The 25,524-nt window shown below is 45.5% G+C and overlaps 1 protein-coding gene across 2 annotated transcripts in view; it reads left to right on the forward strand.

Moving 5' to 3' along the window:
* The window catches only part of LOC135517547 (neuropilin-1a-like), a 112,412-nt gene extending 89,147 nt beyond the window's left edge, over positions 1–23,265 (forward strand). The window contains exons 9-18 of one of the 2 annotated variants that reach the window (XM_064941956.1): positions 6,773–6,948; positions 7,181–7,336; positions 8,684–8,828; positions 14,649–14,756; positions 15,764–15,811; positions 17,346–17,489; positions 17,627–17,904; positions 18,165–18,261; positions 21,500–21,553; positions 21,856–23,265. In XM_064941956.1, the coding sequence (XP_064798028.1) occupies positions 6,773–6,948; positions 7,181–7,336; positions 8,684–8,828; positions 14,649–14,756; positions 15,764–15,811; positions 17,346–17,489; positions 17,627–17,904; positions 18,165–18,261; positions 21,500–21,553; positions 21,856–22,157 (1,508 nt within the window). In that variant the 3' untranslated portion in view covers positions 22,158–23,265. The remainder of the gene's footprint in view (positions 1–6,772; positions 6,949–7,180; positions 7,337–8,683; positions 8,829–14,648; positions 14,757–15,763; positions 15,812–17,345; positions 17,490–17,626; positions 17,905–18,164; positions 18,262–21,499; positions 21,554–21,855) is intronic. The other variant, XM_064941957.1, reaches the window with a different exon arrangement.
* The last annotated feature ends 2,259 nt before the right edge of the window (positions 23,266–25,524 follow it).

The raw sequence follows: 25,524 nt of genomic DNA on the forward strand, positions 1-25,524 counted from the left end.
AAGGAGAGGCACATGAAGGTGATTACATATTTATGTTACCTGATGTTTGAATGTACCTCATTCAATATGGATGACTTCAACAGCAAGCAGGCAGGCAGAGCTCTTGGAGCGGGGGCCAGCAGAGCACCTTCCCCTAGCTGAGTGCTGCTGCTTCAACTGCGTAGACACACACATACACACACACACACACACCACCTCCATGGCTCTGGTCCACCTTCCTGTTCCCCCCTCCCCACCCCCCCTAGCCTCAGTCTCCCGCTACAGTCATCCTCATCAGTGTGATGTTGGAATCTTTCCACCCACTGCAAGGCTTTGATTGTGGCTGGGTTCATATCGTCACTTCCCTTTTTGTCATGCATTTCTTTTATGGGCATGTGAAAGGAGTTATGTGTGTGTGGGGTTCTTTTTCATGTGTGTGAAATTGTTTGTCTGCAAGTCTGTCTATGTTCTCTTGCTTTTGAATGTTTATTAGTATTTGTGCTTGTTAGTATGTGTGAGAGGTTGTGCCTTTTATGTGTGTGCGTCTCTATGCGTTTTATGTGTGTGCGTCTCTATGCGTTTGTGTGTGTGTGTGTGTGTGTGTGTGTGTGTGTGTGTGTGTGTGTGTGTGTGTGTGTGTGTGTGTGTGTGTGTGTGTGTGTGTGTGTGTGTGTGTGTGTGTGTGTGTGTGTGTGTGTGTGTATATTTACATACATGTGTATCTGTGGCAGAGAGGAGGACAGTGCGGTGCTGGCACATAGCTGGAGAGGGTTTGGGCTTGCGACCAGACTGCACTACAGACACAAAGACCACACTGCAGACACATCACAGGAGCAGGGAGTGCCTCTGTGCCGTCATCAGCCTGCGGCAGGCAGAACACCACTCTGATCATGCTGCCAGCTGGGATGTTCTGCAGGCACTCAGAGAGCGGAGGGGGGTGGGAGGGGAATCTTGTAATGCTCAAGTCAGGTTTGAGAAGGTTCCAAGTATATATTCTTATGTGCGTGATTTCTGAATTTGTTCCTTAGCTAGATGTCCTTCCAACTGGCAACAGATGTTCATGTAAATACTCTAGAATCCGCATTAAGAAAATATGCCAATTTTCCCACCAGTGGTGTGTTTTCACCAATTGCACTTTTTGTGGGTAAAAATCCGTGCGATGTAGTTAATGCACACAAAATAATGTTTTTTTCAGTTAATTTTCATGTACTGAATAAAAATGTAAAGTTCAATATATTTCCATCATACTTTCAACTCTATCGATATTTTTGTCACAAAAAACGGTTGCGTTAAATAGCAAATGTGCCTGCTCTGGTCTTGGCATGTGCGCTCCAGCAAACAGATTGCAGATACAGGGTTGGTAGGCTCTGCAGGTAGGCTAGTCTACATGATGAGATTATTATTACACACACACACACAGGCGCGCCTTGGAAAGGCGAATCAAGGTCACAGTGTACTTTCACCACCCTGTGAAATTCATCATTTCATCTGTAGCCTACTAAACTGCTCGGTTTCCCAGTCATAGTGGGAGGACCACACACCATATCATTGCTTGACTGCAAGTTTACTTCGATATGATGGTTATTATATAAATATTTGCTCATAAAGGCGTTTCCACCGCCATTTCGCCATTTCTCACATAATTCATTTTACAGACACAAAAAGATCCCACAATGTAGAACAAACAACTTCTGTCGGCATTTATAAAATTGTATCAAAACTTCCTGTTTCCACACAGCTTTTTTTAATACGGTATGACTTTACTCTACGCATGCTGTATATAGATTTTTTCTACTATTATTTTTTTCTACTACTATTTTGGATTGTATGTTTGTTTATTCCATGTGTAACTCTGTGTTGTTGTATGTGTCAAATTGCTTCCCTTTATCCTGGCCAGGTCGCAGTTGCAAATGAGAACTTGTTCTCAACTGGCCTACCTGGTAAAATAAAGGTGAAATAAAATAAAACTTGCATAAAAACTGTGGATGGAAACATGGTTATTGTTCCAAAATGGGATTCTTAGGCATCAGGACAGTTATCCCCCACTGCCAGTAAAAACCAATATTTCACAACAGTTTGAAACGAGGTGCGTTCCTCCTCCTCATTAATTCACATAGAAGTAGCCCATTTCACTGTGGCGGACAATTTACGTTTGAGGCACGCTATGCTGATGTAAGGCAAGGATTAGCTAGATGAGGCGGACAAACTTCTCTTTTCGATGAGAGCCCAATGGCCCAAGCATTCCACCAGTGTTTCCCGAGGTCAAGTATGCAGACATTTGCTACATTTCCAGTCAGAACAGAACCGACCCAAACTTTTTCACCCGGGTCTTTTATTTTTGTTTTCCTTACTAATAATTTTTGAAAGACATATCTCATGCTACAGCTTAGCCCACTAGCTACATAGGCTACATAAACAACAACAATGATCAGTGACGTGATTGGCTGCCGGTGTGGTGATACTGGTGATATGTCTCCACAGATTGTTTGTTTACATTGCAGGTTAGGATAATTAACGTGGCAGGTTAGGAACTAATGCAGAAGGTTAGGTGAATTAAAATAGGAGGTTAAGAGAATGAGGTTTAGCTTAGGAAAAGAGTTAGGGGCAAGGCTTAGCTACAGCACTAGTTGTCAGCAACTGTTGTCCCTGACACGACCACTAGATAAAGCTGTTGTAGGCCTAGCTACTCCATCTAGCCACAACAGTAAAAATGTAAACAAATCATCAGCATCATAACAATGGCATGGGCCACTTGTATCAATAAATCACTATTAGAAAATGGTTTGTGTGGTAATCATTTCTTTATTTACTGTTTTATTCACGTTTTCAAGTACTGGTGACAAATCATGCATTCCAATTCTTGCATACATTGGACACGTGTGTTAAATACTTTTTTGAAGGTTGTACTGATTATGATAAGCTAAGCTATTTTCCAGCTATATGTGGATCCATGTTTGTTGACATCATTCAAAGCATTTTGGGTATCATGTAAACGTCTGTCAGACCAAAGATGTTAAAGCAAAACGAGGTAAAGGGATTGTTCACTCATCTTTCCGGAAATGAGTGATGGGAAGTGAATGATGGTAGATGACACACCCCCTTCGCCTTCAACATGCATATTGCAAACAAACCCGACATAACTTGTCACCTCTTATCTTTGGTTGACAAAGAAAAATCTTCGTCACTTGCTAGCTAGCTAATTGCAGCTAATTCAGTCACTTCAAACATTGAACCTGGAATAACAGTACAGCTGCATTTCAATTGGCATTTACTTGGATATGTCCATGATAATGACGTTTGTTGCATCATTTCGACTGGCTCAGAAAAAGTTTTTTTGCCTGGGCACTGTTCACTCTGATAATACAGAGATCAAACTTCAAAAGGTCGTACAGGCAGACAGCGAGGTTTATAACCCCCAATGTACCAAACTAAATGCTAGGCTGGAAGCAAGGGGAAAATAATGTTCAAGTTGAGATAAATCAAACAGATGATTCGGACAGCAACATGAACAATTTATTCTTATTGAGGCGCAGTGATAATTTTCAGATTAGCAGGCATACAGTAGGTGTGTCTGTAATGGCCATTACAGCACGGCATGGAACGCTGCTCGTCCAATCGTCATTCAGTATCCAAACAACCAATCTTATAATTAGGTGATAATGCCGGAGAAGCTGGTGTTTGGAAGATAAATTGTCACGGTGTTGGTAGGCCCGAGACGAAGTTGAGACAAACCATGCCAATATATCCTCCAAACACCGGCTTCGATGGCATTATCACTTTTATACAACGGATTACCAACATATTCAAATAATAATTGACATATTTTCATTAAACATTTGATTTGTATTAATTGATTCATACTATATAGTCTAGACACAAATATAGGGTTGCTACCCAACCCGGCTGGTCGTTCGTTCTATCGGTTCGGTTGCTAGAGCTTTTTGTTTTGTATCTATGGACGCGACCCAGTCCTGAGTGTTCCATTGCCATACTGGCTGGCAACGCTCTTATCCCTTGCTTGCTAGCTAGCCAACTATGGTCACGTCTAAAAGGGCAGCCAGAATAATAGCAAAGTAGTTACATTTGCATTTGTTTCTATACACATTCATTTGGATGCATCCATAACAATAAGCTAATGAGGCACGATTTCGCCTGGCATAGAAAATGTGCTCACTCATCAGGACACTGTTGTTCAGAGGAGATAGCTGTGTTATTGGCTAGCACAATCACTTCAAACTGAAGCTGGAAAGACGGCAAACTAGCTGCACTTCGTTTTTCGTTTGATCTTTTTTTCAATTGACATTTCTTTGTACATATCCATAAAAATTATGCCTGCTGATTCATGACTTCGACTGGTTGAGAAACACTGCCTGCCTGTCTGTCTGATCCCGACACGGTCATTAATATGGGACAACTGGAGATCGAATTTGAACATTGAAACAATGCTGCAAATGTTGGAGAGACAGCATGATTTATACAAATCTCCGCTGTTGAAAGCGAAATGTCTAAAAGAAATGTGAGATAATGTCTAGATGCTTTTTATAGTGGAGATCAAGTTTATAAATTGCTTGGCTGGGCTGATGAGACAGTGGATTGCGCAGTCAGAACAGAGTAAATAGGCATTTTAATGTCATAGACTTAGCCGATGGTAACTTGTGGAATAGACACCGGCTGGAATGCGGTTTATAACCAATCAGCATTCAGGATTAAACCCACCCGTTGTATAATTACTATTAGCTGAGAGTTGGCTAAATATAACCGCTTGTGTTAGCTCACCCTTTACTCAGTTAGTGCTAAGAGTAATGTAGCCTACATTTTCCGATTTGGATGTCAAAAGTGTTATGCAGTTGCTACTTCTGTGACTGTCTGAACATTGCATACAGAAATCACTCAAATGTATTTATAAAGCCCTTCTTCCATCAGCTGATGTCACAAAGTGCTGTACAGAAACCCGGCCTAAAACCCCAAACAGCAAGCAATGCAGGTGTAGAAGCACGGTGGCTAGGAAAAACTCCCTGGAAAGGCCAGAACCTAGGAAGAAATAAACGGTTCACATTGAGGACATAACCTTGTGAAGACTGTGTTTGTGCAAAATGTTTCTGTGAAAAAAACGGTGGTTTGCTCAAACGCTGACTGTTGCGTCAATCGTAACTAGAAGTTCCAATGAAGTGTTTCTAATCACACCGGTGAGAGAGTATGTTGCAGGGACCACTGTAGAATGATCACACCCACGTGTTCATACATGTCAAAGGGGTTTTTAACTGTTTTCAGCTTTCAGTCCAGTCCACTTTGCAATCCTATAATCACATACATTCAAAGAGAATCATCATTTAATGAGATTACTGACAGTATACAAATACTTTTCATGAGATACAAAAATGTGTCCCAATTTAAGCCCACAGAAAACCAGTGCCTTCAGGCTGTGTCTAATCGCATCTGGTATTTGCACATGTGAGATGTGCCCTGCGGTCAGAGATACACAGTTACTTATTAACCTCATCCCTGCTGACTGCTTAGTTTCTGCTGTTCTGTTGGTAAATAAGCCCATGTGTGTGTTTAGCCAGAGAATTCTCCACTCAAGCCCTGGGTTACCCTGCACCATACAGTGGCGTTCCACCACACACACACACACACACACACACACATACATACACGGTCGGTGTGTCCGCTGTGCGTGCCGTCCCAAACAATCTCCAACCAGACCGCTGAGGTGCATTAACAGCCCATTACAACAGTTTAGATGGCTCTGATCACCCAAACTTTCCAACCCCCCGGAACCCCCCCCCCCAACTCTGTTTTATCCATCTACTTCAAAGAGGGGGAGTGCGAGCCATTGCAGTGGAGTGCCTTAGCCTCCCTCAGACGTTCCAAAATGTACAGTATCTGCTTTTATCCCGTTCCCTGGGAGCAGATTGTAAGGATGATATTGGTTGCTGCAGGTCACTGTAGACTCAGACGCTTTTGATGAAGTGGAAGGAAATGGAAGAGACGGCCAGCCAGGAGACAGACAAGACAGCCAGCCTGTATGTGTGTCGGTTCATTGACAGAACATTTCTGCCAGCAAACGAAACGGCGCAGCACAAAGTGAAATCGGTACTGGAAGCATGCAGCTAGGGCATATGAAACGTAGAATGAAAGGCAGAATGCACAAGGTTCTCAAGGGGGTGAAAATGAACTAACGCAGATTCAGGATGAAAGCTCTGAGAACACAGGGCTAAATGAGAGCAGAGGTATAGAAAGACAAAAGGAAATGGGGGGGAAATGGGCATAGAGGGAGAGGGTTAGAGATGAAAGAAAATCCCAGAATGCATAGAGGTAGAAACGAACGCCGAAGGAGAGGATCATTTTAATTGGCTGCCGGGAGACAATCGCTGTGGGCAGAGACATTAGTATGCAAGACGTCAGGAGAGAGGTAGTGTGTGTGTGTGTGAGAGAGAGAGAGAGAGGGTAGAGAGAGAAATGTCTAGAGAGGTAGATGCATCAGAGAAACTGTTTCTCACACCATCCCTATTCATAGCTATAACTCACTGTCTCAATCATTCACTTCATCCCCGTCTTTCCCATATTAAACCAGGAAGAACAACCTTCTCTGGCCGCTGATACAAATAATTTATTGCTATATTTATATCCCAGCAGGTACTCTGTCAAATCACCTCTTTCTCAATGAAAGACTTATGTTAACCCCTCTCTCTCTCTCTCTCTCTCTCTCTCTCTCTCTCTCTCTCTCTCTCTCTCTCTCTCTCTCTCTCTCTCTCCCTCCCTCTCTCTCTCTCCCTCTCTCTCTCTCTCTCAGAGTACCCATGTTCGGGCATGCTGGGCATGGTATCAGGTCTGATCACAGATGCCCAGATCACAGCTTCGTCCCACACTGACCGGAGCTGGGTTCCTGAGAACGCCCGCCTGCTGACCAGCCGCTCTGGGTGGACCCTGCTTCCCCAGCCCCAGCCCTTCGCCTCAGAGTGGCTACAGGTTAGATCACTTTTCTTATGTTTTTAATCGCTTTGTAATTAGAGAAAGGTTTGATGGTTATGAAATATTGGTTCATATACAGTAACATATCACAATCCATTTTGGTTTTCAGTATATATTCTGCATGCTTTACTTAAGGCATGCAGGTATAAGGCATTATGATTCTGACATAATGCGTTATAAGACTTGTCATGCATATCTATGAACTGCTTATAAGGCGTTTCATCTGCAGGTGGATCTGGGGGAGGAGAAGCTGGTGAGAGGACTCATCATCCAGGGAGGGAAATACAGAGAGAACAAGGTTTTCATGAAGAAGTTCAGACTGGGATACAGTAACAATGAATCTGATTGGAAGATGGTCCAGGACGCTAACGGCAACAAGCCAAAGGTGAGAGAAAGGACGGTTTTTCATTGGTTGTTTGTTTGTTGTGTTTACCGTGTTGAGGAGTTGACAAAAGAAATAGGGTTTGGTTGACTAACTAATGGAAAATGAACTTAATATTTTCAACTGAAAACCATCCACAGACACACAGTGACATTGATACAGGTAATAATCCCTGTCCTGTGGCCGAATCATTTATGGAGTCCATTTGGGTAGTACTCTATAGCACATTTGTATAACCACCTGTAATGCTTCTCCTAGTCCTATGCTGCCTATCGTCTTTGCTCTTAATATTCTACTGGTGTTGCTCAAGCATTTCAGTGGAATTATGCTCTCCTCAAGAGAGAGGAGAGGTGAGAAGAGGCAGGAGAGCTGAGAGAGAGCATGTGACACGCAGAAACCACCCCAGATGTATCTGCAGGCCTCGATATGCTTTGTGCGTGTCACACACACACATACCTCTCCAGGAAGCACCGCTACAGCCCATCCACAATTACAACCTCCTTCGACAGGATACAAATGTGTTCCAGATGGCCTGATGGTTGATTTATGAAGGAGTGAGAGGCTCGATATCCTCCTGTCCTACGTATCACTCCTTTCTCTTCCTCTCTCTTTCCGTCTCTCCCTTTTTCCCTAAGAACCTCCGAGCATCAAAGACAGACAAGACTTGTTCCTGTGTTAAAGGCCATTAATCCACTGCACTCCATCACTCTCCTCTCCTATACTGTTCTCTCCACTCCTGTCCTCTACGTCTACCTCTGTTATTCCCAAAGTGAATCCCCCTTTCTTTCAGAAGATAACTTCAGAGGCTGAGCGGAGACGGCACAGCATCAAACCTCTCCTTTCCTCTATCGTACCTCTCATCTCTACGTTATTACCAACGAAAGGGCCCCTAGCCTCTCTCTTTCTCAGAGCCTGAGCAAAGACAGAGAGAGCCGAGTCTGTCTTTGACCGCTGTGTCCTGCTGGGCGGCTGGTGCGAGATGTAGCCACCGGGCTCTTGTTTGCAGTCCCACTGACAGCACTTTAGATGTCAGCCAGAGGATTCTGGTCAACGTTCCATTGTTTTCTCCCCCCTCTCAGCCTTGCTAAAGCCCTGCTCCTTTTCAGAAGGAAGGAATAAGCCTCTGAGAGGAGAGATATCAGACAGAGCTATGACATTATCAGACAGTAATATTGCGCTCTCTCTCTCTCTCTTTGTATCTCTCTCTGAATGTCTCTGTCTCGTTTTATATCTCTCTTGCTTTGTATGCACAGTAGCTAAATGGTGCCAATAAAGGATTTCTAAAAATAACAATAGATCTCTCTACCTCGCTCTACCTCTGTCTCTCTCTCTCTTTGTCTCTCTCCACAGATTTTCGAAGGGAATCAGAACTACGATACGCCAGAGCTGAGGACCGTGGAGCCCTTGCTGACACGCTACGTCAGGGTCTACCCAGAGAGGTCCACCCCTGCTGGAATGGGCCTCCGACTCGAGCTCCTGGGCTGTGAGATTGAAGGTAGGCCTCAAATGGAATCCCACACACACATTTTAATTGTAGACACACACACACAACACACAGACACATAGGCGCACACACAGACACACAAAGTCCATCTTCTATCATCTGTGTGATGACAGTTTTAGAGCTGAATGCATGGTGTTTGTCGAGGTGGTGTTTGAATGTATGGTGCTTGTCCTAGGCCCAAAAGGCAACACTATCTCCCTGAGAGGGACAGTTGTCTTGTCTCCATGCGTGCTGCATCAAAGCTATTCCTGAAGAAAGATCACTCATGCACATTGCACATGGGATCAAATGAAACCCCACCTGGCCTGAGGATTACTGCAAGCCCCTTCTAGTCCCGGTTCCATCTCTGAGGCCACTCTCCCACCTGTCCCTCCCCCTCTGCCCCTCTCTCTCACTTTCTACCTCTTTCTTTCTCTCCTCCTCCCCCCTCTTTCTCTCTTTCTCTCACCTCCTTTACTTTATCTCTCTTCCCTTTCTCTACCCTGGTGTCCGAGCTGAACTTCTACACTCAGCACTCTCCATTGGCATGGATGTTAGAGCGCTGGACGGGTGCTCTACAGGCTGAGTCACCCACAACACCACTCCCATTCACCTACGGGTGTCAGGGAACCACAGCGAGGCTCTCCAGTTCCTGCTCATCAAGTGATCCTGCTCACCCATCTGATTCCTGTGGTATTGGGATTCTCCTGGATCAATCCCCTCATTAACTGGTTTACTGGTGCCATCATGGGCTGGAGCCAGTCCTGCCACGCCCATTACCTGAAGTCAGCACAACCTGCCCCGGCACGTCTTCCTGGGGGCTCAGAAGATGCCCCGGACCTCTCCGCCATTCCTGCGGAGGACCACGACCTGGTGTTCAGCAAGGCCCGGGCCACTTCGCTTCCGCCGCACCGACCCTATGGCTGCTGGATTGACCTTCTCCCGAGCACCAATGCCGCCCTGGGGATGTATGTACTCTCTGTCGGGACCGGAGACCAAGGCTATGGATACCTACATTGGGGACTCCCTAGCTGCTGGATTTATCTGTCCCTCTTCCTCTCCCACTAGCGCAGGCTTCTTCTTCGTGGAGAAAAAGGACAAGATCCTGCACCTGTGCATTGACTACCGTGGACTCAACAACATTATGCTTAAGAACCGTTACCCGCTACCACTCATCTCCTCGGCCTCCGAGCCGCTCCAGGGTGCCACTGTGTTTCCAAGCTGGATCTACAGAACGCCTACCACCTGGTGCGGATCCAAGAGGGGGATGAGTGTAAGACCGCCTTCAACACGCCTAGTGACCACTACGAGTATCTGGTCATGCCCTTTGGCCTCACCAACGCCCCTGCTGTGTTCCAGGCTCTGGTGAATGATGTTCTTTGACATGTTGAACCGGTTCGTCTTTGTCTACATTGATGACATCCTCATCTTCTCCCGCTCTCCTCAAGTACACGTGCTCCACATCCGGCAGGTCCTTCAACACCTTCTGGAGAATCCGCTGTTTGTGAAGGCAGAGAGGTGTGAGTTCCATCGCTCCACCTTCCTCTTTCTGGGTTACATCATCTCTACTTGGAGTGTCCAGATCGATCCCAGGAAGGTGAGAGTAGTGATGGATTGGCCTTAGCCCACGTCCAGGGTGAAGCTACAACATTTCCTGGGGTTTGCCAAATTTCTTTCACCACTTTATCCGGGGTTACAGCACCCTGGCTTCACCATCACTCACCACTCTCAGGGTTCCGTTCACATGGTCTCCAGCTACTGACAGGGCATTCCGGGACCTCAAACATTGCTACACCACAGCTCCCATTCTGGTTCATCCGGACCCATCTCGTCAGTTCGTGGTGGAAGCCAAAGCCTCGGACGTCGGAGTGGGGGCTGTCCTGTCCCAGCGTTCTGCTCTTCATCTCAAGCTACATCCCTGCGCCTTTTTCTCCCATTGCCTCAACACCACAGAAAGGAACTATGATGTGGGGAATTGGGAGCTTCTTGCGGTGAAGATGGAGGAATGGAGGGACTGGCTGGAGGGGCGGAACATCCGTTCATCGTGAGGACTGACCACAAGAACCTGCAATATTTCCGCACCGCCAAGTGCCTCGACTCCAGGCAAGCCATATGGGCCCTGCTGTTCACACGGTTCAACTTCTCTCTCTCATTCCCGCTGGGATCCAAGAATGTCAAGCCGGATGCACTGTGGCACCGCTATAGCCCCATGACTACTACCCTGGAACCCGAGACCATCCTTCCCACCTCATGCCTGGCGACGGCACTCAGCTTGGGGAATAGTGAAGCAGGTACGTGAGGCACAGCATTCCCAGCCAAACCCCGGGGGACGCACTGATAACCGGATGTTCATTGCCAACACCGTCCACTCTGCGGTCCTGGAGTGGGCCCACTCCTCCAGGCTGGCCTTCCACCTGGGCGCTCGTCGGACCCTGGCCTTTGTGCGACAGCGCTTTTGGTGGCCTTCCATGGTCCTGGACATGTCCTCATTCATCGCCATTTGCACAGTTTGTACACAGAACATGACTCCTTGGCAAGCTCTGGCTGGTCTCCTCCAATCTCTGCCTGTCCCTCACCGTCCCTGGTCTCACATCTCCCGGGACTTTGTCACAGGTCTTCACCCATCTGATGGCAACACCATCATCCTGACCATGGTGGATCGGTTCTCCAAAGCCGCCCACTTCATTCCTTTTCCCAAACGACCCTCTGCCAAAGAAACGGCCCAGCTCATGGTGCAGCACATCTTCCGGATCCATGGACTGCCCGTGGACATGGTCTCCGACCGGGGTCCTCATTTCTCGTTCTGCATCCTCATTGGGTCGTCGGCCAGCCTGTCCTCCGGGTTCCACCCCAGTCCAGCAGCCAATCTGAGCAAGCCAACCAGGACGCCGAGACCACCCTGCACTGCCTGGTCTCCGCCAACCCCACCCCCTGGATCCAGCAGCTTGTATGGGTCAAATATGCCTGCAACACCCTTCCCTGCTCTGCCACAGGCCTATCTCCCTTTGAGTGTTCCCTGGGGTATCAGACCCCACACTTCCCTGAGCAGGAAGAGGAGGCCGGGATACCTTCTGCCGCTGTCATCTTACCTGGAGGAGAGCCCGGTCGGCCCTCCTCAAGACCACCTCCAGGTGTCGATGACAAGTGGATCGCCATCGGGCAGAAGATATGGCTCTCCATCCGGTATCTTCCCCTCCAGGTGGAGTCTCGTAAACTGTCCCCCCGGTTTACCGGCCCTTTCCCCATCTCCAAGGTATGGCTCTCCACCCGGGATCTGCCCCTCTGCTGTTCGTCTTCTGTTGCCCCATACCCTGCGTATACACCCCACCTTTCATGTGTCCCGTATCAAGATCGTGTCTCACAGTCCCTTGTCTTCCATTTCCAGGCCCACCCCTCCTCCCTGTGTCACCGATGGCCATTCGGCGTACACAGGGAGACGCTTCCTGAGGGTTCGACCACGGGGCAGGGGTTTCCAATACCTGGTTGACTGGGAGGGTTATGGCCTGGAGGAGAGGTGCTGGGTCCCTGCTAGAGACATTCTGGACCCAGCCCTCATCGCCGACTTCCACCGCCGGCACCCCGGTCAACCAGGTATGCGCCCAGGTAGGACGCCAGGTGGCGCTCCTAAAGGGGGGGTGGGGGGGTACTGTCACTCCTGTCTTTTCCCAGCCTCTCTTTTTCTCGCCCTCCTGGTTTTTGACCCTTGCCTGTCCTGACCCAGAACCCGCCCGCCTGTCCACTCTGTCTGCCCCTGACCCTGACTGCCGTCCTGTACCTTTACCCCATCTGGATTTCCGAACTCTGCCTGACCTGACCCTGCCTGCCGTTCTGTACCTTTGCCTCTGTTGCTGTAATCAACATTGTTACTTCGACACGGTCTGCATCTGGGTCTTACCTTATCCTGATATATCTGGTATTAGAAAAAGTTACCGTCAATCCAAGGAGGCAAAAAGGATATTGTAGAAGTTCAATTCAATACGGAAGAAGCTGCGAAAGGAGAGTTAAAAATAAAAAGATGGGAAGGCCAGAAAAGTCATGTTTGGAAAAGATTTGGTGAAGTGGTAAAGAGGATAACAGCAGTGCCAGCTATGTTATGTTTGATGATTGAGAGGCGCTTTACAAATTTGACAGTTGCAAGACGGGACTTCAAATAGGCATATGGCTTGTCAGGGGAACTGTAGCCTAATGTTTAGATGGGTTAAATGGGAACTGAAATCTGGACACTGACTGTGGTTCTATAACCTCTCACTTAGCCTTAATTAATATTAACTCCTGCAGAATTAAGCATCTCCTCGGTTAAATGATAAGCAAAATTTGGACTTGGGAACAGAAGTATTATTTATTTATTTCTGCATCTTGAGAGAATGAAATGCTCAGTTAGATACCATCTGTAGAGGTTCTGTCTTCATCATAAAAGCATCATAAAAGCTGATAGTGTTTCAACCACATAAAATATGCATGGAATCCGATCTGGAATCTTGTTTTTTACCCTTACAACTGGTGAAACTGATGTCATTTGGACATTTTCCATAAGAAAACCTTTCCCGTTTTTTCTTCGCTATTGTATTTTCTCCCCAGTCCCTAAACGTCTTGGCTCCGTGACAGATGACAGAGAACTTTAACGATGTCATCTAGATTGAAGTATTAATTCTATCGCTCTATTACATTATTCTATTTAGCAAGGGTTTATTTTAGTCTTCTAGGGCAACATATGATGACAGAAGAGAAGCTGCATGTATGTAATCATAGACAAGTTGACCAACAAATAGCCTACCAAAATGTCGGAAATTATAAGCAGAAACATATCTAAATCAAGCACCCCCCATCAAAAAAAAAATCATTCTGCCGTCTTTGAATAGCCTATAGCGCATTTTCTATATTTGCAGGTTAAGGTTGGGTGCAGGACTCAGATTTTCACTTTATCTCATATAGTTGGGCAGTTGCGAATGGGTTATTAGCTGACCTGTGCACCACTTGCACACACACGCACACACAGGTGCTAATACCAGCTAGGAGACAATGAGTGGTGGTATGTAAGCTAAACCCGAGTTAGTAAAACCTAATCCATATTTTTCTATGGAAGTCTCCAACTAGAACACTGAACCTGTCAATGATTATGACAGAGGTTGAACTCACTCATATTTCATCTAGCAGAGGGCGAGGGAAATTATAGATTACACATGCACCATTTCCTCTCCCTCTCTCCCCTTCGGCCTCTCTGCCTCTCGCGCTCTCTCACTTTCGCTCCCTCCCTCCAGGGGAAGCCCTCATTACTCCGTCAGGGTAAACACATCCAGGCTGTGTGTTAGCAGAGCGTGGAACAGAGCTGGGGCAGTGCCCACATCCAACAAGGCCAGCGGGCCCTAATGATAGACCAGGGTGGGGCCCAGTCTTCAGCCCAATCCCAGGCCCTATGCATCTCCTATCCAGCCTAAACCCAAACCTAAACTGTGTCCCAAATGGCACCCTATTCCCTATAAAGTTCACTACTTTTGATGAGAGGCCTATTGGCTCTGGTCAAAAGTATTGCAAGACATGGGGAATAGGGTACCATTTAGGACACACACCTCAACCTAAAGCCTAAGCATCCACCATGCACCATCCAAAATATATATTTATACCTCCCTCTGCATCCTCATAAAAGGAGGGCTGCTAATAGCTCAGTGATTGAATCCCAGTTTTGTGACACTGGCACGGCCTTCCTTGTATATGTTTGTATTATGTGTGTGTATGTGTGTGTGGTACCGCAAACCATACAAAGGAGCAACTGATTGCACGTTTAACATGTGTCCTCTCTCACTCTCTTGCCCTCTCTCTCCCTCTGCTCCGCAGCTCCCACTCCCCTCCCCACCACACTGGCATCCACAACTCCGTCAGATGAGTGTGATGATGACCAGGCCAGCTGCCACAGTGGAACAGGTGATGACTACGATGTGACAGGTGCATCACTCTCATGAGACTGCTATCTCACCTACCCCTCTACCCCTACTCTCGCTATATAATAACCTGGCATACACACATACACACACGCACGCAAACACACAGGCAGAAAGCCTTGTTCTCTTTCTAGCCTGACCTCTTTCCCCACTAACCTAATTATAGCCTGCCTTACTCCCCCTGCCTTCAACCTTGCTATACCTTGCTGTTCCTTATGGATACCTCCCAAATGGCTCCCTGTTCCCTTCATAGTGCATTTAATTTGGCCAGGGCCCCTAGGGCTGTGGTCAGAAGTATGTCAACATATAGGGACTAGGGTGCCATTTTGGACTCAGGCATAGAGTTATCTTTATGGCTATTCCTCCCTCCCATTTTAAAGCAGCAGTCTCCAACCATCAGTGAGGGGCATGGCACTCTCAGTTACTCTGGTTCTCTCCCTCCTGGCCCTATATGTCGTGAAAGAGGGAGTGTGGAAATGTTTGGTATGAGTTAAGAGAGCTAGGAGAGAGGGCATCTGTTTGAACCAGAATAAAGGAGGAGTGTGTATGACCCTTATCCTTCTGTCAGCAAGGCTCCTCTTTAACTATAGCCTCAACACAGACGAGTGTCAGCAAAAGAGGGAAGCTAGCTAGGCTAACGGAGCTACATTGTGTTCTGAGCTAGAGGAAGCTAGGCTAACTGAGCTACATTGTGTTCTGAGCTAGAGGAAGCTAGGCTAACTGAGCTAAATTGTGTTCTGAGCTAGAGGAAGCTAGGCTAACTGTGCTACACTGTTATGCGTTACCACTAGGCTAACTGTACTCTGAAACTCAGTCTGTTGAGCATGGCGCTTGTAACATCAGGGTAGTGGGTTTGATTCCCGGGACCACCCATATGTAGAATGTATGAACGCATGACTGTAAGTCGCTTTAGATAAAAGCATCTGCTAAATGGCATATATATATCTATATATCATTGTTATGTGTTGCGGCTAGACTAACTGTCCTGCCACTGTGTTGTTGTTCTGACAGGTGGGACCACTGCGCCAGAGGGCAAGACAGAGGTGGACACCATCCCAGGTTAGGATCCATTGTATTATCAATGTACTGTATACAAGACTCTTGTGACTGTATGTGTTTGAGGGGCTTTGAATGCATGTGTTAGCATGTGAGGTTAATTCGTGTGTGGGTAGATATAGTTTTTTCCAGTAGACTATTTAAGACAAAATGTGTTCTCTAGTGTTCCTCAGAACTGTTGGGCTGCTCATTTTATGGGGTACTTTTCAGAATCCCTGCTTCAGTCCTCCCTAGAATGGAAAAAAACTAAAAGCCCTCTTAATTGGGAACGGAAAAATGTGTCTCTGTGACTGAAATGTGGTTCCACATGAGAATTCCATGCTTTGTGTTTAATGGGTAAATATATTCTGGTGCCTGCAGAAACGAGTTAAAACCCAGAGATTATTAAAGGGAATATTGGCTCAAATGTTTTATTCTTTGGTGAGCTGGGGCCTTAGTGCCCAACGTACACAGACACACAGGGCTTCTGAAGCATTGCTGACATTCTAAACATATCTCTGTTGTGCTGCTTCTTTGAAAGTCTCTTTCTTTATCCAATTTCATAACAAAATGAGGCTCCCCATCGCCCCGCTCTCACACACGTGTGTGTGTGTGTGTGTGTGTGTGTGTGTGTGTGTGTGTGTGTGTGTGTGTGTGTGTGTGTGTGTGTGTGTGTGTGTGTGTGTGTGTGTGTGTGTGTGTGTGTGTGTGTGTGTGTGTGTGTGTCCGTAGAGGGATTGTGTGTCAGGAATGCAAGTCCTTTCTATTAGCCATATCTGCCTTTAGAGTCCAACGGGGCTCTGCTCTGCTCATTATAAAGACCTCACACTGGGCTAACACTAGTTGAGTCAATGTCGTTTCCACATAATTTCAATGGAATTACGTTGAACCAACCTAGAATAAACATTGAATTGACGTCTGTGCCCAATGGGCTCTCCCTCAGCAGGCTGTTGTAAAGGAAAACACACACACAAACTCTCTCCCTCTCTCTGTCTCTCTCCTCTCACCTGATATGTATCCCTTTACTGTCATTGTACACTTTCTTTTATGAACCCATATCACGTTCACAGGCCTTTTAATTAAAATAGATGATTAACTGGATTTATTCAATCTCCCTCCTTGAAAAGTCTGCATGGAGTCTCTTCACTCCTACCACCACCACCCTATTCTGTCAAGAATGTACCATCCTCTAATTCTCTCTCCCTTTCTCATATTTTTTTGTATCTACCCTTTCCTCTGAAATTTGAGTTTCACAGTTCTCTGCTGCCCTCTAGTGGTTTACCTAAATATTCCGCCTCCACAATACTCACTGTATCTCGTCGAGTGGACCCTCAGGTCAACACAAATACTCTTGGAGTATATCTCTCAGTACCATATTAAAACAATGGTCTATTTCAACCAGTCGGTGTTCTTACCCTGACCCCTGTCACGCCACAGAATAACTTTTTTATTTTTTTATTGTCCAGGACAAGGCTTTATCTGTGTCCAGGAAACCACTCCTATTTATATGCATCTCTATGAGACATAACTGACCTGTGAGCTGTCCCCCTGTCTGCAGCGTTCCTGTGGTTTGCGTGTGACTTTGGCTGGGCCAACGACCCCTCGTTTTGCGGCTGGACCTCAGAGGACAGCGACTTCAGATGGCAGATACAGTCCAGCGGCACGCCCACGCTCAACACCGGACCCAACATGGACCACACAGGTACAGACACAACAACAGAAGCTAATGATAACAGTATACGTCATTTATGTCCAGTGTAAAAACTGTCAAAACCAAGAGTTGTCACAAGATGATTTGTTTCCCCACCACTATTCCAACTTTATCATTTCCCTCTTCAGGCGGATCTGGTAACTTCATCTACACCCTAGCGACGGGCTCCCAGGAAACAGAGGTTGCTAGGCTGGTCAGTCCGGTGGTGACAGTTGGTCAGTCTGACCTGTGCGTGTCGTTCTGGTACCACATGTTCGGCTCGCACATTGGCACGTTGCACATCAAACAGAGGAAGGAGATGGTCGATGGCATGGCTGACATACTACTGTGGACCGTCAGCGGTCACCAGGGCAACCGCTGGAGAGAGGGACGCGTGCTAGTACCGCACTCCAGTAAACCCTATCAGGTATGGTATGGAGAGAGTGTCCATACACTGAACAATAAGCTTGGACAGATCAATGTAGCATCATATACATTAAAACTATGTGTGATGTGTATAAATACAAAGTTTGAATTGCAGAGCCAGTTTTGTCTGTTTGATTAGTGCTACTTGGTGATTGGCATAGTGATAAAGTTAGAATTGAGAAATTAGTTGCTGAGAGGTTGCTCAAGGGTTGTTAAATACAGTTTTTTTTTAAATTATAACAATTGTTCTCTCTCTCCCAGGTGGTGATTGAAGGGTTTGTAGAGAGGAAGAGTTGGGGTGACATTGCTGTGGATGATATCAAGATCCTGGACAATCTGAACATGGCTGACTGCAAGGGTGACTGTTACTTCGCTACATTGATCTTTTGAGCTGGATTTGAACCAGTGACCTAAGGACACCAGTGTGTACAGGCCTGATCTTTAGCGCCAGTTTCCCAGACACAGATTAAGTGACGTTCTGGACAAAAAAAATGTAACTCAATGGAGATTTGCTATTGAACATGCTTTTTTTTGTCCATGAATAGGCTTAATCTCAAATCAAATCAAATTTTATTTGGCACATACACATGGTTAGCAGATGTTAATGCGAGTGTAGCGAAATGCTTGTGCTTCCAGTTCCGACAATGCAGTAATAACCAACAAGTAATCTAACTAACAATTCCAAAACTAATTTCTTATACACAGTGTAAGGGGATAAAGAATATGTACATCAGATATGAATGAGTGATGGTGCAGAGCAGCATAGGCAAGATACAGTAGATGGTATTGAGTACAGTATATACATATGAGATGAGTATGTAAACAAAGTGGCATAGTTACAGTGGCTAGTGATACATGTATTACATAAGGATGCAGTAGATGATAGAGTACAGTATATACGTATACATATGAGATGAATAATGTAGGGTTTAAAGTGGCTAGTGATACATGTATTACATAAAGATGGCAAGATGCAGTAGATGGTATAGAGTACAGTATATACATATGAGATGAGTAATGTAGGGTATGTAAACATTATATTAAGTGGCATTGTTTAAAGTGGCTAGTGATACATTTTTTACGTCCATTTTTCCATCATTAAAGTGGCTGGAGTTGAGTCAGTATGTTGGCAGCAGCAACTCAATGTTCGTGGTGTCTGTTTAACAGTCTGATGGCTTTGAGATAGAAGCTGTTTTTCAGTCTCTCGGTCCCTACTTTGATGCACCTGTACTGACCTCGCCTTCTGGATGATAGCGGGGTGAACAGGCAGTGGCTCGGGTGGGTGTTGTCTCTGATGATCTTTGTGGCCTTCCTGTAACATTGGGTGGTGTAGGTGTCCAGGAGGGCAGGTAGTTTGCCCCCGGTGATACGTTGTGCAGACCTCACTACCCTCTGGAGAGCCTTACGGTTGTGAGCGGAGCAGTTGCCGTACCAGGCGGTGATACAGCCCGCCAGGATGCTCTCGATTGTGCATCTGTAGAAGTTTGTGAGTGCTTTTGGTGACAAGCCAAATTTTTTCAGCCTCCTGAGGTTGAAGAGGCGCTGCTGCGCCTTCTTCACGATGCTGTCTGTGTGAGTGGACCAATTCAGTTTGTCTGTGATGTGTATGCCGAGGAACTTAAAACTTACTACCCTCTCCACTACTGTTCCATCGATGTGGATAGGGGGGTGTTCCCTCTGCTGTTTCCTGAAGTCCACAATCATCTCCTTAGTTTTGTTGACGTTGAGTGTGAGGTTATTGTCCTGACACCACACTCCGAGGGCCCTCACCTCCTCCCTGTAGGCCGTCTTGTCGTTGTTGGTAATCAAGCCTTCCACTGTTGTGTCGTCCGCAAACTTGATGATTGAGTTGGAGGCGTGCGTTGCCGCGCATTCGTGGGTGAACAGGGAGTACAGGAGAGGGCTCAGAACGCACCCTTGTGGGGCCCCAGTGTTGAGGATCAGTGGGGTGGAGATGTTGTTGCCTACCCTCACCACCTGGGGGAGGCCCGTCAGGAAGTCCAGTACCCAGTTGCACAGGGCGGGGTCGAGACCCAGGGTCTCGAGCTTGATGACGAGCTGGAGGGTACTATGGTGTTAAATGCCGAGCTGTAGTCGATGAACAGCATTCTCACATCGGTATTCCTCTTGTCCAGATGGGTTAGGGCAGTGTGCAGTGTGGTTGAGATTGCGTCGTCTGTGGACCTATTTGGGCGGTAAGCAAATTGGAGTGGGTCTAGGGTGTCAGGTAGGGTGGAGGTGATATGGTCCTTGACTAGTCTCTCAAAGCACTTCATGATGACGGAAGTGAGTGCTACAGGGCGGTAGTCGTTTAGCTCAGTTACCTTAGCTTTCTTGGGAACAGGAACAATGGTGGCCCTCTTGAAGCATGTGGGAACAGCAGACTGGTATAGGGATTGATTGAATATGTCCGTAAACACACCAGCCAGCTGGTCTGCGCATGCTCTGAGGGCGCGGCTGGGGATGCCGTCTGGGCCTGCAGCCTTGCGAGGGTTAACACGTTTAAATGTTTTTTCACCTCGGCTGCAGTGAAGGAGAGACCGCATGTTTCCGTTGCAGGCCGTGTCAGTGGCACTGTATTGTCCTCAAAGAGGGCAAAAATTTTATTTAGTCTGCCTGGGAGCAAGACATCCTGGTCCGTGACTGAGCTGGATTTATTCTTATAGTCCGTGATTGACTGTAGACCCTGCCACATACCTCTTGTGTCTGAGCCGTTGAATTGAGATTCTACTTTGTCTCTATACTGACGCTTAGCTTGTTTGATAGCCTTACTGAGGGAATAGCTGCACTGTTTGTATTCAGTCATATTACCAGACACCTTGCCCTGATTAAAAGCAGTGGTTCGCGCTTTCAGTTTCACACGAATGCTCCCATCAATCCACGGTTTCTGGTTGGGGAATGTTTTAATCGTTGCTATGGGAACGACATCTTCAAAGCACGTTCTAATGAACTCGCACACCGAATCAGCGTATTCGTCAATGTTGTTGCCTGACGCAATACGAAACATGTCCCAGTCCACGTGATGGAAGCAGTCTTGGAGTGTGGAATCAGCTTGGTCGGACCAGCGTTGGACAGACCTCAGCATGGGAGCTTCTTGTTTCAGTTTCTGTCTGTAGGCAGGGATCAGCAAAATGGAGTCGTGGTCAGCTTTTCCGAAAGGGGGGCGGGGCAGGGCCTTATATGCGTCGCGGAAGTTAGAATAACAGTGATCCAAGGTTGTGCCAGCCCTGGTGGCGCAATCGATATGCTGATACATTTGAGGGAGTCTTGTTTTCAGATTAGCCTTGTTAAAATCCCCAGCTACAATGAATGCAGCCTCAGGATGTATGGATTCCAGTTTGCAAAGAGTCAAATAAAGTTTGTTCAGAGCCATCGATGTGTCTGCTTGGGGGGGAATATATACGGCTGTGATTATAATCGAAGAGAATTCTGTTGGTAGATAATGCGGTCTGCATTTGATTGTGAGGAATTCTAAATCTGTGTCTGGGAAACTGTCCCTCTATGTCATGTTCAATGTAAAGAGTGATGGTGATTTTTTTACTATTGTGCTGGAGGGAAGTGCTTTTGTAACTGACTCGTCCTATCATTTTCAACAGATCCTGATGTTCCTACAGAGCCCATGCTGCCTGAAGACCGATTTAATGAAATGAGTATGTCACCATATGATATATTAATACACAACGTCTATGGGGTTGAGTGTTGTAAACAGAGTAACATACTTATGATGACATGTGATTTCATACAGTAGATTTCACTAATACGTCTGCTCCCCCTCTATCTCTCTCTCTGTACTCTAGCACAAAGCTTAGGGATTCAGTGTTGGAAAAATAATAACAATAATTGTCCAAACATATGTAACAGCTATCTACAAAGCTGTAGATTACCATGAATACTGGGATGGTTGAAAATGAGATGAGGGTCTTACTCACCCTCTTCTTCTTCTCTCCTGTAGTTGTGGACATCACAGACTTCCCTGACATGATGGAGAACAATGAGATCCTCAACGGTGTCAGTGGCGGGGCAGGCAACATGCTGCAGACACTGGACCCCATCCTCATCACCATCATCGCTATGAGTGCCCTGGGGGTCTTCCTGGGGGCCATCTGTGGGGTCGTCCTCTACTGTGCCTGCTCACATGGCCACATGTCAGACAGGAACTTATCCGCTCTGGAGAACTATAACTTTGAGCTGGTGGACGGAGTCAAGCTAAAGAAAGACAAACTCAACTCACAGAAGTCATACACAGAGGCGTGAGCGGGAAGGGGGAAGTGAGATGTGTGTGTGTGGGGAGTGTAGCATTTCGTGCGTGTGCACAAGACTGTAGGCATAGCCAAGACTCAATGTGTGGCTGGGGCTAAAGGAACTGCTGGAGGCCTCTCATTGGAGGAGGCCCAGGTTAAGGAACCAATGGGAGGTTGTGATTGAGCCATTGCTTTTCTCAGGAGCTGCAGTAATGGGAACCTACCAGTAGGAGACACTGTGTACAAAATTAAATACAGGAGGAAAAAATATGTACAGATGATTAGATTATTATTTAAATTGTTCTATTTGATTTTCATTCATTTTTACAATCGGATGCTGGTGTTGAGACCAATTTAATTATCACAATGTTTAAAGTATTTATCATATTCTGTGAGGAAGACACATTTTTGTTATTATAATTATTTTAAATCAAAGTCATTTTTGTGTTGAAGGAGAAGTATCAAAACCCAAAATTAACCATAACTGACAATATTGTTGGTCATACTGCACCATGGTGGAGTAGCAGCAGGGTGTGCCCTCTGCCCCCCTGACCTCTGCCCCTGTCTACAGGTGTGGGTCAGAGGTTAAAGGTAAAGGTTGCACCCCTTGGCAGTAGATGGTTCTGACAGTGCCTTTAATACATATTTGTTGGCTTCCTTGTTGATATTGGAGTTTTTACATCTCTTACGTTCTGACCACGTTGTGACATCTGAAGCAGGGGCTTTAAATTAGCTAACAATCAAGTCTGCAAAACAGGATCCAATCCCTCCATGGCACTTTTCTCTCTCTGTCCCAGACCCACATATAATTGTATATACGTTTTAATATATTTTCATTATTTTAAAGAAAAAAAATGGAAAAAAAGCTGCAGTATCCCTTTTTCCAATGGGTTGTGTGTTGTAAATACAATCATCTGCCTGTTGTTGTGAAGAGTGAAGTATTTTGGTTGAATTGTTTCATTTCGAGCAGGCTCTGTGTGCTGTGTAAAGATAGGCCAGTGCACATTCAAAGAAGACATGTTCTATCTTCTAGATGCAATCCGCTTCACGGCACCATGTGGAGGACGAAGAAGTTACTGTAAACAGAAAAGGAAAAAATAAAAACAGTTGTATTCATGTTACTAACTTCTATACACTAATTAACACATGGCAGCCACACACCCCATATCCTTCTGTGGTCACAGGGTCTATAATCTCTCATATCAACTGCAGCAGTGGAAGAAGATATGTATAATGTCTGCCAGCATACCAAAAAAACTATTGCTTTAGCTTCATGGGGTTGACCAGTGGCTTGTTATTTCCAGCTACATACATCTGTGGATTGTCATTCAAAAAAGTGCTAACTTTTACGACCATGCACTTCGTTATCTAACATCTTAATCCTCACTAGTGAGATATACTGAGGGGTGGAGAATTACATATACTGGGGTGTATCAATGGTGCTATCGCGTTCACACTGCAGACTAGATGCTCATAATCATAACTATAACACAGTTTGGAATGTATTGTCACATTCTGTACACTACTACGAAATAGTCGTGCCGTTAGGTTTATGTGTAACAGCTATACGCTGTGATGTCAGGGCTGATTTCATTAGGAAGGGACGCTGGTACAGAGCTAAGGGGTTGAGTGATGTCATCAAGCATGGCGAATCAGGCCACTTGCCCTGTTGTCATTACCAAAGGATGATTGGATACCTCTTCTACTGGGGGAGGGGTTTGTTATCAACACACTACTGCTACTGGACTGCAGCATTTCAACCATAACCACCCCTTTTCAACAAATGTTCACAGTAAATGGACTGGACTCCTGGCAAAGTCAAGAGAGGAAAGTGTGGTTGACTGTAGAAATGATACTGTTCGATGGTTCGTATTTTTTCAGCTGAAGTTGCATCAATTTGAACTCTGAAATCTCGAGTCTTGGATTTCAGACTCACTTTACCAATCAATCTAGCTATCAATCCTCCTAGAGTGTTTGGGATGGAGAAGTAAGGGGATCTGTAGTAAGGACTTAGTAAGACGCTCACAGTATCAGGTCTGAGGAGGACTTGACCATTGGAAATGTCCAGTGGATTTTCTACAGCACAACCATCAGAGAGACATAATGATGTTGAACAGGAGGACATCTGCTACATCTGTGCTATGTCGTGTGCTGTGGTGAACACATTCTCAGCTTGGGTTATGTTCATTTCAGGTTTGATTTCCCACTTTGCAATGCTTACTGTTTTGTGCATTCAGCTTCGAGGACAGTAGCCTCAGTCTGGTAACTAGAGAAAATGGATACTGTAGCGTGGAAACTAAAAATAAACAATGTTGCACTGATAAATATATTCAATAAGGTTGTCATTTGTAAACAAAAACAAAAACAGAAAAAACAGTGTTCATTTTCTTTCTTATTTTTATAGTTTCAGATTATGTGATATAATTCTGAAATGTACAAATTATTGAGATGTTTTCATTATTGAAAAAGGTACACAAATTTCCTATAGTAATGTAGCCATTTACCTGAATTATTATTGCTTCGTTTTGTACTGTCATTAACATTTTGTGCAACTTCTTTTTACAAAAAAAATGTGTATTTTCAATACTGCTTCTACTATATAATTAATTCTGTAATTTGCTGTTGTAGGAAAAGATGAATAAACAGCAAGGCCTTAAAAAACTGAACAGAACGTTTGTGTTGGTATTGTAGGGTTGTGGTTTAAACTACTGTTATTGGAGTTTCTGGTGGTTTGGGTGTGGGCTACTGTGATGGTGTGCCCATAAGAACACAGGAGGAGGAGGTACATTTCTAAGGGATTTCACCCGGTTTATTTGGTAGGAATGGAAGGGGTGATTTATTTTAGGTTCTGGATGGTTGCTCTACAAACAAGGGAAAGAACATATACTGTCTTCATAAACTAATAGAATACAAATAAATGTATACTACGTTATTTACAGTGCCTTGCAAAAGTATTCACCTCCTTGGCTTTTTCCTATTTTGTTGAATTACAACCTGTAAATGAATATATTTTTATTTTGAGATCATGTAATGGACATTACACAAAATAGTTTCAATTGGTGAAGTGAAATTTTCAAAAATAACTTGTTTCAAAAAATTCTTAAAAATAAAAAACAGAAAATTGGTGCATGCATATGTATCCACCCCCTTTGATATGAACCCCCTAAATAATATCTGGCGCAACCAATTACCTTCAGAAGTCACATAATAAGTTATATAAAGTCCACCTTTGTGCAATCTAAGTGTCACATAATCTGTCACATGATCTCAGTATATACACACCTGTTCTGAAAGGCCCCAGAGTCTGCAACACCACTAAGCAAGGGGCACCACCAAACAAGCAGCATCATGAAGACCAAGCTCTCCAAACAGGTCAGGGA

Source organism: Oncorhynchus masou, chromosome 28 (assembly GCF_036934945.1).
Source record: "Oncorhynchus masou masou isolate Uvic2021 chromosome 28, UVic_Omas_1.1, whole genome shotgun sequence".
Classification (NCBI taxonomy): domain Eukaryota; kingdom Metazoa; phylum Chordata; class Actinopteri; order Salmoniformes; family Salmonidae; genus Oncorhynchus; species Oncorhynchus masou.